The 14,332-nt window shown below is 31.7% G+C and overlaps 3 protein-coding genes across 6 annotated transcripts in view; 1 reads left to right on the top strand and 2 right to left on the bottom strand.

The window, feature by feature from the left end:
• The window catches only part of LOC130896260 (sialin-like), a 32,830-nt gene extending 28,499 nt beyond the window's left edge, over positions 1 to 4,331 (bottom strand). The window contains exon 1 of one of the 2 annotated variants that reach the window (XM_057804229.1): positions 4,073 to 4,331. The gene's annotated coding sequence lies outside the window, so the exon portion shown is untranslated. Of the gene's footprint in view, positions 1 to 1,929; positions 2,031 to 4,072 lie in introns of those variants that run through there. The other variant, XM_057804228.1, reaches the window with a different exon arrangement.
• Positions 1,467 to 6,660, top strand: LOC130896262 (uncharacterized). Of its 3 annotated transcripts, none has more exons than XM_057804232.1 (4): positions 1,467 to 1,603; positions 5,516 to 5,583; positions 5,642 to 5,794; positions 6,337 to 6,660. In XM_057804232.1, exons 2-4 carry the CDS (start codon positions 5,523 to 5,525, stop codon positions 6,564 to 6,566), a joined length of 444 nt encoding a protein of 147 aa, XP_057660215.1. In that variant the 5' UTR covers positions 1,467 to 1,603; positions 5,516 to 5,522; the 3' UTR covers positions 6,567 to 6,660. The 3 variants fall into 3 exon arrangements, with proteins under 3 accessions (XP_057660215.1, XP_057660216.1, XP_057660217.1); XM_057804233.1 differs by lacking the exon at positions 1,467 to 1,603 and adding an exon at positions 5,272 to 5,381; XM_057804234.1 differs by lacking the exon at positions 1,467 to 1,603 and adding an exon at positions 5,297 to 5,381 and having other exon boundaries at positions 5,475 to 5,583.
• Positions 6,641 to 13,196, bottom strand: LOC130896261 (uncharacterized). Its single transcript, XM_057804231.1, has 3 exons — positions 12,976 to 13,196; positions 10,990 to 11,217; positions 6,641 to 9,248 (listed from the first exon to the last, which is right to left on the bottom strand). The coding sequence occupies exons 1-3, from the start codon at positions 13,031 to 13,033 to the stop codon at positions 9,016 to 9,018; spliced, it is 519 nt and encodes a 172-aa protein (XP_057660214.1). The 5' UTR covers positions 13,034 to 13,196; the 3' UTR covers positions 6,641 to 9,015.
• Between the last annotated feature and the right edge of the window lie 1,136 nt (positions 13,197 to 14,332).

Below are 14,332 nucleotides of genomic sequence, written 5' to 3'. Positions count from 1 at the left end.
TATCACAAATTTTTCACCCTTAAAAATCATCCCTTATTGGAAAAAAGTTAAAAAAAAAACGTTTAAGATCTTATTTATAGAATTAAAAATATTACTTATGTTAAATCGATACTTTTTGTACTACTTGATTTGTAAATGATTATTTTGCGTATTTCCATCTCTTAAAAACTACCCCTCAACTGAAAAGAATATTTCAATATAATTTTTTCAAGAATTTCAATTTAAAAAAATTAACAATTTATTTTTTTATTTATAATTTATTAGTCTAAAAAGTTTTGGAATACATTGAACCCTTTATTTTCAAAGGGGAAATGTTCGAAGGGTTCTAAAAGGTTTTTCTAAAAAATAAAAAAAAGGTTTTCTCCATTGTAACCGTAATTTCTTTCAAAATCAAGCTCTCTAAACCATTCAAACTTCTTGATCGTATTATTAATTTGTAATCAATTAAAGTTATTTGCAAAGTTTAAACATTTTATTTCAATTAGGGTGGCAATATCAAGGATAGAAATGACAAAGTCGTATAAAGTCTCATTTGAAATATTTCACTAAATAATAAAAACTCTGTTTATATCAGGTCTATAGCAAAAAAAAAAACATTGTTTTTATTTTTTTATAAGCTATTTTTAACCTCCTCGATAAAATCGAATATTTTTGAGTTATTTGTCAAAAACAAATTTAAAATGCAGTTGCTGAGATATAGGGTTCGTATTCCTATATCAAAATAAATCAATATTGAGATCTGTCTGTGGTAGAGCGTTATCAGTCGAATATAGAAACGCCCTGTATACCTTTTTCGTAATAAAAAATGTAGATTTTTCGAAAAAACTTAATGAAGTAATTTGTGCTTAGAATACTTCTTTCTATTGATTTCTACGATTAGTTTCAAGAAAAAAATCACCACCCCCCATATTAAAAGCATATATCGGCATCAAGTGGACTTTTCTACAAAATCGTTCATTTTAGCGTATATTTGCGAATTATACAGAATCCTACAGCTTTTCAAATATACCTCTCACCCCCACAAATTATTTACTCTAATTCAGTCATGTCAAATATAAGGCCCGCGGCCCCTTTCGGCCCCTGGGCTGTATCAATAAGGTCCGCGAAAATAAAATGTTATAATAATTCAGTTCAGTTTTTTTATTTTCAATCTGGCCCGCCTGCAATATTGAGTTTGACACCACTGCTCTAATTAGTCGATTAAAACTATCTTTACCTCTTTACTTCAATGGTTCAAAATATACAAGACATCTACCAAACTTTCTTTAATAGTGATCTATAGTATTTTTTTTATATAAGAGAGAGTAATAAAACTTACTAACTACACTAAAAATAATACTTAGTGTGTCGCGCCGAGAAGCCTTGAGACCTTGAAAAAGTACAGATGATGTAATGATTTCTTAGTTGCTATCTGTTTATATAGACGGATTCTCTGAAGATAGCGATTTATATATTATTTTAGATCAATTACTGCATACCTAGCATATGCTGCATTTAAAATCAACTTGTGTTTTAAGTGCATTTTTATTCTATTAGTGTATAACCATGAAAACGGCTAATTCACGATTCGGTGTTACTGGCAACTGATTTGCATATATAGGAAGTAAGTACACTTTCGGATTACGAATTTTTTTTTCTAAATAAAAATAAAACCTATTTACATTCTTTTCGAGTACTTTTTTTTCATATTTAATACGACCTTGACTGTTTGTTAACCTTGATAGACTAACGTCTACAAAATCCTACGAAGATATTTACTACCAGCAATATATTCAAGTTTTGTTTTTATCAATGATGATTTATAATACAATTTATATTTGAAACTCGATAAAAACATAACGTTTTAGGGCTTTTTTACCATTTACTACAATCCATAATAACGTACTGGGATTGCGTTGCAATAACAAAATAATTTATTTATAAACTTACCATTTTATTAACACAATTACTAAACAGCACAACAATGTCTGTTTATGCAAATGATTCCAACAATGGCTAACAATAACGAATACCGGTTAATTAATGGCGGGATATTTGAAATATGACAGATTCTCGATTACGTGGCGCTATCAACGGGATGTACAGTAATTAAATGAATGAGAATGAAATACATAGAGGGAGCAAGCACACGCTTATATTCAAACGTTTTTGTTAGTTCTCGCTGGAACCGTGTAGATCCAAATCATACTTTACACAGGGTGATCAGGAACTTAACATACTTCGTCAGGGAGGAGATCATATCGCTACTAATCGTATTTTTTGGTTTGTTCAAACTATATTCGTTTTCCACTTTTCAGTTCGATTTATTATCAAAAATAAATTTTTTCTCCAAGTTTTAATGTTGTAATTCTCTCGAACAACATAATAAAATTCGTAAGTAATTAAGAATTTCCAATAGAGAGCAGACAATTGATACCATTTTGACGTAGATCAGCTGTTATCTTATGGCGGGTTTACACCCTACGACAAATTGAACGACAAATCGTCGTTGACAAGTTGTAACGATTTGTCGAATATCGCATGTCCGTTTACACGTACCGACTTTTCGTTCAAGTCAGTCAGTATTTTCTCCTGTGTGAGGTGAATTGTGAAGTGCTTTCCAGCAATGGAGGAATTACTGTTATGGTATATGTACATAACTTGCCTTGCAACAAGTGTGAAGAGGAAAAGAAAACCAAGAAGTAAGTGGAGTCGTCATTGGCTACTAAAGAAGAGGTTATCTCATATGGAATTGTTAAAAGAATTGAGCAATGAACCTGCTGATTACAGGAACTACTTGAGGATGACATTTATGTTTCCTTCTTCGGTTTCATCGACCGTGTTTTTGGAAATCCTTGCTGGTTCGACGTCACTCAAGAAATGGAGATGTTCGAAATACCACAGATTTGGTTTATAAACTTCATCACTATCTGCTCCGGATTTCAGGGAGTTGTTTATTTTGTTTTGTTCCCTTTTATATACTGTTCTAAATGAGTTGATTTTTTTGACAACTGTAGATCTGTCTGCTTTTGGGTCGATCTCTTGATATTTTTTCACTAACTCGGCGTAGGCTAAGTCCTTCTTGTTTCTGTCAGAATAATCCTTGCTTTTGGTTTGCCACAAGCATGTAGAGTTTCGGTACAATTCAATGAACTCTAACAGGAACTCCCGAGAGGCTTGACGTAGGTCCGACATTTCACCGAAGCAAACTTATAATAAAAACTGATTAACAACAAAAACTTTCACTCAAAACCAGAAAATACAAAATTTACTACACTGTCTAGATGGCTTCACAATGGCAGAACTGAGGTACTTCGCTCCAAAAATAGAACTGAGGTGACCGATTTGACGGAGTCACCGTTTACACGTTCCGACTTGTCGATGAAGCCCTCCGACTTGTCGTTGCAAACCCGAGAAGTTTGTGGAAATTTGCACCAACCTTCCAACCTGGCTCCAACTCAGACAAGTCGTAACGACTTGCGGTTTACACACACCGACTTGCATGCAACGACTTATCGTTCAGACAAGTTGTTACGATTTATCGTAACGTGTAAACCCGCCTTTAGATTGCCGATCAAGGCGTTCAATACAGAGCCGAGCTATTTAAATTTTATTCATATAAAATGGTGCATATAAGTAAATTAAAGTTTATTACTAATAAAAATTTTAATATAATTCAAAAACATAACTTTTCCGTTATTACACCCATATTGTTATTTTTTCCTTGGTATTGTATATCATTGAAATAAATAAATAACTATAATATGTCTTTATCAAAAAAATAGAAAATTCTATTTACTACACTATATTATGGGAAACAAAAAACCCACTGTATGAGATCTTTTTTTAAAATCTTGTTTTCTTGGTGTCCCTATTACATTAATTCCAATTGTAGTTTTATAATGTTACATTTTTTAACAAATTTCACCTATTTTGACAAACACTGTAAGTAAAATTAAATCAATTGATAGTTGAAGAAGCCCTAGTATTAAGGTGAGCAGTATCATCATTATCGTTATGAGGTCGAATATACTTGAACAAAATAATTATAATATGCTTATATATTAGGTCGTGGATAATAAAAAAAATATACCTCATAACTTCTTTTGTAATAGCATCTTTTCTCAATCGAGTCAGGTAGGTTCGGTCAAAATATTCTTCACCGATTTAGTTAGCATAGTACACTTTATTTCACGTCGATAACTTTTACTAACTGATAGTTTCTTCCGAATTACACTATCTATACTTTGTAAATCACAAGAAAACATTATTTTTCTATTATTAACATTAGAAAACGACACTGATAATTATAAAATCAAAAAAACATATAATTCACATAATTATAAACAACACAAATGTCAAATTAATAAAGATGGCGATATCTGTACCACTTATATGACAGGCGTAGCCAAGGTTGGTAGAGAATAGGTTGCCCTATAACGTAGTTGCAACAGTCATTAGGGGAGGCCGTTACGTCATTTATTGAAAACGATTCGAAGAATAAGGGCGCTTTTAATTGACTGTGTTTTTAAATTTATTAATTAGCACAAGATATCAATAGAGTATAATGCCTTATATGCCAAATTAGTTACTTCCGTAAAATACTGGTACTATAATAATTGGATATAAATTACTATTTAAAAAACTAAATAGGTATTTGGAAAAAATATAAAAAATTTCTAATAAAAAATACGTATGAACTTTCAATAAACTATAGGATTATAGTATAAAATATAATATAAACAAAAATATCTTTTATAATTAAATTTGCAATGCTTTTCTTTATAATTGTAAATATATCTAGTTTTATATTTACATTCAAAAACGGCCAAATAAAACGACATATCTATGTTCTCGTTTGTCAGCTTTAAACAGATGACGTCACGCGTAGTTCGCATAAGTTAATGGGCAGCCTATCCTCTGCCAACCTTGATGCTTGCTCCTTGGTTTTTATTAATGTTATGCAACACATTTTACACTTAACAAAGTAAAAGAATATTTATATTATAATAATTATTTCTTCGTCGGGGAATGTATTTACATACAAAAATAATTGAAAACGTATATTCTATAAAAATACTAAAGAACAATAGAATATAATCAAAAATTCTTTTTATTTTTAACTTCACAATATTTTTTTAGCACATAATTACAATATTTGATGTGACAGGCCACAAATTTGATTATTCTGTTATATTATGGCAAAAAATCTAATAATTAAATTATATTATTTACAAGAGATAAAAATGGGTCAAAGTTTGTGATATTGACCTATGGTATTATCGTAATGATAACTCTCAACTCTCTTAAAGAGTTTTAGTGGTAGAATCGTTGTTATGATGAGTTCGTAAATATTTTCATTAGTTTATACTCAAGATATTCGATTTAAGTATTAAATAAAAGTGAGTATTATTGAATACTGAATTTATTTAACGCAAACAAGATTATAATCGATTTTTTCGACGAGCTTATACCTAAAACCCTTTCTATTTTAGACTTATTCCTTTTATAATTACCACCTTTTAATTGTTTTTAGAAAAAACATGGAAAAATCTTTATTATATACATCTATAATATTAATAGTATTATGTTTCGTAACGCTTGGTGAGAATTATATATGAATCGAAAAAAGAATATTTTTCTTAGTGTATTGTATTTCCAGGTACTTCGATACATTGTTTCCAGTGTAATTCCGCCGAAAATCCAGAATGTTCGGATCTTACTGTAAATAATACTGAAAGTATATTTTATCAACCGTGTAAGAAAAACGGAACTGCCGATGAAATTTTTTTTTGTAGAAAATATGCTACGACTGGTACGTTTTTACATATCATATCGTGAGCCCATAGACTTTTCTCTATTTCTCTTTATCAATAAATATCGACTAATCGTGAAAAGCCCAGGTAAATATCGGTCAAGTTGAAATCCTTCCACACATAAACAAACCATCCAATATTTTTATCTGAATAGGGATCTTCAATCGGTGGCTCCATAGTAGGTAATTAATGTAGTCAATAGAGCGCGCTAATATCACATACAGGAATCTTTTTTATGTGTTCGTTAAAAGAATAATGATACAAGTAATAATTGATAGAGTGCGCTAGTAAAATAAGCAGGAATCTTTTTTTATCGTTTGATAGAATTAAAATTATAGAAATCTTGTTTTGTTTGGTGTTCGGTAAAAAAACTCTGTGATACCGACATTAGTTGAAAGAAAGCGCTAGTTTTACATGTAGGAATCTTTTATTTGTCGTTTGATAGAACTAGCGTGGAATTGTAGGAATCTTTTTTGTAAATTGAGATGTGACATGATTAATAGTTAATCGAGTGACAAAAAATTAATTTAAATTGTTTTAGTTCTTGGGGTAAAAGACCAAAAAGATTCCGTTAGGATTTTCAGGAGTTGCGGTTGGATCAATACGAAAAATATAACTAAAGATACTTGCAGTAAAGACGAAAGTGATTTTATTGAAAAAATTACTTGTACTTGTTTTTCGGACGGCTGTAATTCAAGTACACGAATATATCCATCGGAATTTATATTTTTTATTGGATTATTTTTATTTATTTTATGTCAATTTAAATAAAAATTATTGTAAGAATTATTTACTGTAGATGTTTTAGTAGATTAAAAATATGTTATAAATAAAGGACACAAAAATGTGATTTTTGTTTTAATAATTGGTCTTTTTTTTATCGCTTATAATAAATATTTATAAACAATAACATTCACTAAAATACGACATAATTGGACACTTTTTTTATAATTTCAATACTAATCTAATTTCACAGTATAAATATGGTACATTTAAGGCCTTCCTATTTATTTTCTAAGGCATAATACAACTCGAAGATTTTCGACAGCGAATTTCTATTTTTTTTTAATTTGAATTCTGTTATTTTTTCAAACTAATATACGAAAAATCGTATACAGTGTGTCCATTAAATAAATTTCTCTGTTTAAACTGGTATTAAGCCTCTGGTAGGTTCTGGTGGATCCAATATTACGAAATTTTTATTTTGTTATTACTACCATGAAGCATTTTCTATTTTCAATTATTCGAATTACTTACATGTCTAATTTTCTATGAATATTTGGATGTAACTGATAGTTGTTAGATTCAAAGCTCGATGGAATTTGCGACCTACAATTTAAGAAAACCCCATAAGAACAACGGGGTCGAATCGCGCGATTTCGATGGATAGTTCACCTCAGATCGCTCGTGCTGAATATTCATGCCGTTAAGTTGGCAATAATCACCAGAAACTTCACAATTAATAAATTATGTGACTTCAACTTTGAACATTTCAATAATTTTTCATGTTTGTACAAAACGTTGAACGATCTAATCATAGAAATAATGAGAAAGAATATTGTAGGCCAAGCAAAGCTTTGGTCGGAACTTAGTCTCAGACACCATAAAAGACGACGACTTATAACCAAAAAATAATAATAATAATAAAAAGATAATTTTGAGATGATCAGATAGTGGACGTAATGAAGAAATAGATGATGAACTTGAACAAAAATCACGTTTTCCCTAAATTATTCTTGTTTTTCATATAATTTGAAGGACAAATAAAAAAAACTAGAAATTCCCTTCAAAATTTTAAAGCAACACGTAATTAATGATTTGTAGCTTAGATTTTCTCTTTACAACAATATTATAAACATTAGTATACTGTATTCGTAGCGTACGTGAAGTAATTGAGGAATAAATTTGGTATACACAACATAATTAAGTTAATTAGCTGATACAATACAAAAAAAAAATCGAAAAGTTACTAGATCCACGCTAATGAACCAAATGGACTTATGAAGCGACTAATTCTGATATTGTATCGAAATAACTGGATTCATAAGTTCATTTGGTTCATTAGCGCGGACCTAGTAATTTTTAGAAAAAAGTTTTTGTAATTTAGACCAGGAAAGAAGCCTTTGGAAATGATAAAAAGCGAAAAAAAAATAATTGGGGGATGAAATCTATTAGGAAATGAATGAAAATGAAACGAAAATTTATTTATGGAGAATCTGAGGTCGGAGGTGGGTTTTTAAGGGTAAAAAATGGTTTGTCTCGATTTCTAATTACTTATGTTTATCAATGTAACATGTAATTTGAGAATGAAATTTTAATAAATAACTAGAAATTGCACAGATGCTTAAAAAAAATTTCGGGTGCGAGTTTTTTTGCCTTTTCTGAGAAAACTCACCATGGTGATATTTCTTCACACCATCAGGGATTTTAATGAAGAAAAAACCGAATTTTTAAAAAAAACTGATATTTTGACGGGAGGATTTTCGATTAAAAATTAGGGTGCTTTTCGATACTAAATCAAAATTAAGTTAAAAATTGTACATTTTAAATAAATTATAGTGTATTTTGGATATAACAAGTTAAGTTTTCAACAAATTTAGTAAAAAAAAAATGTTTTTTATAAAAGATAAAAATAAAAAGCCAAAAACTTGGTTATTTCAATTTTTCATTAAAATTTTGAGGTTATATGAAAAAAGTGTGAATACAAAAGTTGTAGACCTTTTTATTACCCACAACTTTGCCCTGTGACTTTTCTCCATAGGACTAGTAGCTTTGCCAGAAATCGAGATAAACTGTTTTTGATTTTTAAAAACTCACCCTCCTCCCCTTCCCTACAGAAAGTGGTGAAGACCTACACGGTACAAGAAAAGAGAACGTTTCCGGCAGTTATAAACCACCCCCAGGTAGTATTTTACCCCGATCGAATATTACATCGTTTTATATAACCGATAAAAACCTGATTATACAAGGTGATGTTAAATATTTTTTCGAGGAAACGAAGTATTTTCATTTATTTAAAAAAATATTCTAGTTTAGTTATTTCAATTCCACGGGCACTGCGCCGATTCGTTTTCGAAAATCAATAATTAAATTAACGTTTTTACCCGCGTTATTTTTACGTCTGGCAACATTGCGCTTATAAACTATAACAACCTAATACTATCCCTTTTTTTTTCATTATTAAAGAGAAAATCAAACCACATTACATATTTTTCATCCATTATATGTGAAAATCGATTATTTTGTATGTTAGCGTTGTAATAAACACACTATACAATACTGAAATTAAATTCGTTCCGTATCTAGTTGAAGAATTACAACCTTCCGATGAACATTTAGAACAGTAAACTGTTTTAACAAAGCCACTGTTGTGTTCTTGAATCTTGTTGCATATGTCCAAATTTCCTTGCTCAGCCAATTGGCAACCGCGCAAGAAGTAATCTTTATTACCGACTAAAACAAATGAGTATATTAGTAAAACGATATCTGTATTACCGATTAAAATAAATAAGATCAGTGAGATCAGTAAAACCCAGGAAGGAATCTTTACTAACGACTAGAACAATTGAGAATTTCAGTGAAGTTAAAGAAATATCCTAGGAAGAAATCTGTATTGCCTACTAAAGCATATGTAAAACGGTATCTGTATTACCGACTAAAATAAATAGATCAGTGAAATCATTAAAAACCAGGAGGGAATCTTTACTAATGACTAGAACAAATGAGAATTTCAGTGAAGTTAAAGAAATATCGTAGGAAGAAATCTGTATTACCGACTAAAGCAAATGTAAAACGGTATCTGTATTACCGACTAAAATAAATAAGATCAGCGAGATCAGTAAAACCCAGGAAGGAATCTTTACTAACGACTAGAACAAATGAGAATTTCAGTGAAGTTAAAGAAATATCGTAGGAAGAAATCTGTATTACCGACTAAAGCAAATAGATCAGTGAAATCATTAAAAACCAGGAAGGAATCTTTACTAACGGCTAGAACAAATGAGAATTTCAGTGAAGTTGAGGAAACCTGTAGAAAGTAATCTGTATTGCCGACTAAAACTAATGAGAATATTAGTAAAACGATATATGTATCACTGAATAAAATAAATAAGATTAGTGAGTTTAATGAAAACCTGCAGGAAGGAATCTTCACTACTGACTAAAACAAATAAGAATATTAGTGAAATAAAGAAAGTCCGTAGGAAGTAATCTGTTTTACCGACTAAAATAAATAAGATTGGTGAGATTAAGGAAAGCGCGTAGGAAGTAATCTGTATTACCGACTAGAACAAATAAGAATATTAGTAAAGCGATATCTGCTTTATCTACTCACTCTGTAGCCGCCAGGTCGGCGTTGTGATCGAGGGATGGAAAAATAAAATAATCAACTTCAAATAAATTATAATAAATGACTTAATTGGAGCACAGGTGACACTGTATATCGTATTGACCGATGCTTTGTGTCAAACTTTTCATCCCTACCCTACCCACGTCCCTCCTTAGATAACAGCGCCACGCCATGGCTATTCCACAAACTATTAAAGAAGTATCCAAATTTAGGTAACCGAAAGCTGGTACGATTAAGAATTTTGAGACTATTTAGATCAATGGAGTTATACACCCGGCAGTCAACGTGTTAATTAGTTCAAGATGAGTTAAATACAGCAATGCAGCAAAAACAGTTAATTAGATAAATTTGTATAAAAGGACATTGTCAGTTGATATATTTCGTATTTCCTATACATACATTCACCTTCATTTGCATTATAAAATGTCCTCAAACATTCTTTTATAGCTGTCGTAAAATGTCACAAGATTAGTGAATAGATACAGAAAGGAATGTAGGGCAAATCGAAACCGGCGACATTTGGACTTCGAAATAATCATTCCAGAAACTTTGTTGTATTTAGTTTTATGTAGATAAAACTGCGTTCTATTTTTCTTTGTTTTAACCTTTGTTTTTAAGAAAATATTTGAAATATCCGTAGAATTTTACTCGGTACGCACATTCTTCAAGACATTTCTAAATACAGATCTTAAACTTTGAAAATTCAGGTCACAAATTATATCAGAACTCATACTTTGATGCAAAACGCCACTAAAAAATGAGCAGGATCTTGAACGACTCCACGGATCACACATATATGATCGATCTGCGGGGTTAGGAGAAAAATTTGAGAAGATAAATACTAACCTTTGGTCATCATCTTCAAACAGGCCATTCCTATTCTACCAGGTTCGCTTTCTATACTATCCACTTCGAAGAGTTTGTGGTACGATTGATCGATGTGTCTGGCGTAATCTCTGGTTTGTTTTAACGCCGTCATGTCGCATTTGACGAGTGATATCTGATCCAATTTCGGTTTAGCGCAATCCTCGTAATTATATTCCGCCAAACAACTATAACATTTCACGGAATGAACTGAAAACAGACCAATTCCATCAATGAGACGCGGCTAAAAAACGTCTAAGGGTGCTCAAGTTATAGTACATCTGTTAACGAAAGAACTTTAGCTGCTGATGATAGTTTCAAAAATAAAAATTTATCAGTTCTAGTTTCATCTATGTAGGTAGGAAACAGAGAATAAAAACCGTGTATTTACTAAGAGAAACTTGACTTTGTAAGCTTTGTAAAACCTTTCAAAAATCCTGGTAACCACAACGCGTTAGTCCCGATGCTTGCGCTCTGAAGCAGTGCCTGGAAACGACATATCAACTGGAGTTACTCATTCAAAAATTCACCAAAATCTAAAGAAAAACTCAAAAGAAAATCTACAGGATACGATACGGATAAACTTGAACCAACTCTGAAGACTAAGCAATTAACCTGATTGTTTGGCTTCAGATCACAAAGAACAAGTATGCTGCACGTTCACTGTTCTGCTAGACATAGCGCAGACCTCTGACAAGGTCTAGCATAACGGTTTACTATAAAAGATCAGAGAAAACCTCCCACGTAACTATTTTCTTTCTCTAGTAAGTCAGTAAAAGTCTTAGACCAAACGCTGCATCCTATATCCTCAGGTGTACCACAGGGAAGCCTACTGGAACCATCTGGCTCCAACAATTAAAGTGTACTATGTGTAATATTTCATGACACTTCGATAAGCCAGAAAAAAAACGACAGCCATTTAAGTGAAGCTAATTTTGCGATTTTCAAAACGATTTCGAATGTTAATTTATCATTTCTTCTTGATGAAATTAAAAAAATACTGTACTAGCTCAGCAATGGTTTCAAAAGTGTTACCCGGACTCTGTTCCAGCGAAAAGATGATGGTGAAGGTTCTGGTCGTCCAATTAAGGTGGTTACTCCAGAAAACATCAAAAAACTCCTCAAATTGATTATATCTAATCGTAAAATAAAAATGCTTGATGCTGTTAAAGGCATGACGCTATCAAAAGGCGATAGGTTTATAATTATGTATGAAAATTTGACTACGAGAAAGCTTTTTTCAAAGTAGGTGCATAGTTTAGTCAAAGTTGATCAAAACCGACAACGTGTTGAAGATTCAGAGCCGCGTTTAGCCACAAATCAGATTTTTTGCATCGATATGTGACAATGGATCAATCAGTTCACTCCGGAATCAAAACCAATATCACCTGAGTGGACTGCAGTTGGTGAACCAGGTCCAAAGGCACAACAGTCAACTGGGAAGCTTCAGTATTTTGGGATGCGTTGAATATTATTGCTCGATTATCTCCAAAAGGGAATAGCGAATACTACATAGAGTTGTTGGATGGTTTTAAATCAAAAATCAAAGTAAAACGGCCTCATATGTCGAAGAAAAAACCAAGACAATGCACCTATTCACATCTCGATGGAAACGATGGTTAAATCGAACGAATTACACTTCTAATTGCTTCCTAATCCACCGTATAGTCCGGATTTGACCTCTAGTGACTACTGTCCAAAAATAAAGAAGTAATTGCTGAATCTGAAGCCCAGTTTGAGGTAAAAGACAAATCCTTCTAAAAGGACGTCATAGAGAAGTTAAAGAAGCGTTGGAAGGATTTTATTACTCTCGAAGAAAATTAAATTGGTGAATAGAATCGATTTATGGCAAAAAAATATGTTTTTTTTTAGTGACACGACTTATTGAATGATGTTTAATGACCTACTTTTATGTTATATTGGAATATATAATTAAACGAATGCCATTTACGAATACAGTTATTTTACCTGAATTGATCCTGACTGCGAAGAAAAGGACCACGCATCCGTGAACTAAAGGCCACATTTTACAACCCACTACGAAAAATTTTTTAAAAAAATTTCACGGAAATTTTGACGGCGTGTGTGTAATCCGAAAAGTTTGTAAACAAAATGCGCGAAATAAGTTCGGACGCGTCTGGACATTAAAAAGGACGCCAAGGATATCTGGCGCCGAAGCTTGGGCGAATAGAAGCCCCGGAATGTTGAAAGGATTCCGCTACGCATTCGTGGTCGATGACACCGTAGGGAGACAATCATTGGCGGGGAATTGTAAACGATTCAATTTAAAAAAAAAATTATTTAGAAATCACTTTTTGTATACGATTGGTTTTAAAATTGATTCATATATTACCCAATAAAAATCGTCCCCAAATGAATCGATCAATTAATCGATCAATAAGACAAACCAATCAGTACATTATACTGAAAACAAATCCCATGGGCTGTTTTTACTTGGTTGCAATGGATACATACCAAAAAATACCGTTTGCAGTAACAAAATTTGTATGATAAACATTTATTGATATAAAAGTATCAGTTAGATGGAAATCCTTGATTTTAAAGGATTGGATTTCGAACATAAGAAGAAGAGATGGTACAGAGTTACGTCTGAGATGTTGAGTAGAGATTTCTATACCAGATGTTGCCAAGAGGCTCGCGGCGAGCATTTCGAACATCTGCTTCATTATAATTAAAGTTTTCTTCAGTTCCATATACCCAGCGATGTTTAATGAGTTCGATACTCTTTTTATAATAAATCTAGGAACAGAAAATAATCCGAGATAGCTAAATCTGGCGTATAGGGTGGATAAAATAGCAATTCAAACTTCAATTCATTAATTTTGGCATTTGCAATAACGAATTTCTAAGTTTGTTAAACAACATTTTATTTTTAGCCGTTTTTGCTTGTTTTCTTCGCTGAAACGTCGAAATAAATTCTCATAATAATCGTCGTTTTATAATTTTTACTTTTTCAAGATAGTCCAATTCAAATTTTGAGTCAATTTGCTATATACCGCAATTTATTTCGTTTGACTGTTCCCCAACGTATCCCCACAAATAAATAATGTTTCCCAATTGATTATAGTGAGTTATAGTTATTATAACTCATGTTGTTTGTTTAAAGATACTTTCAGTTATATAAAAACAATCGAATAATCAATATATAAATTAATTTGAGTGGATAAAATTATTTATTTTGCTGATTTGATTAAGTTTCATGGTATACGCGTCGCGTCGTCTATCGAGTGGATTTTATATCTCGTATCAACGTCGTCATAGATGGACGCCAAAACGACGCCACGGCGTCTCTTAAGACGGCGTT

This window comes from Diorhabda carinulata, chromosome 7 (assembly GCF_026250575.1).
Source record: "Diorhabda carinulata isolate Delta chromosome 7, icDioCari1.1, whole genome shotgun sequence".
Classification (NCBI taxonomy): domain Eukaryota; kingdom Metazoa; phylum Arthropoda; class Insecta; order Coleoptera; family Chrysomelidae; genus Diorhabda; species Diorhabda carinulata.
The sequence above is the reverse complement of the archived record's forward strand: the minus strand, read 5'-3'. Positions and strand labels throughout refer to the sequence as shown.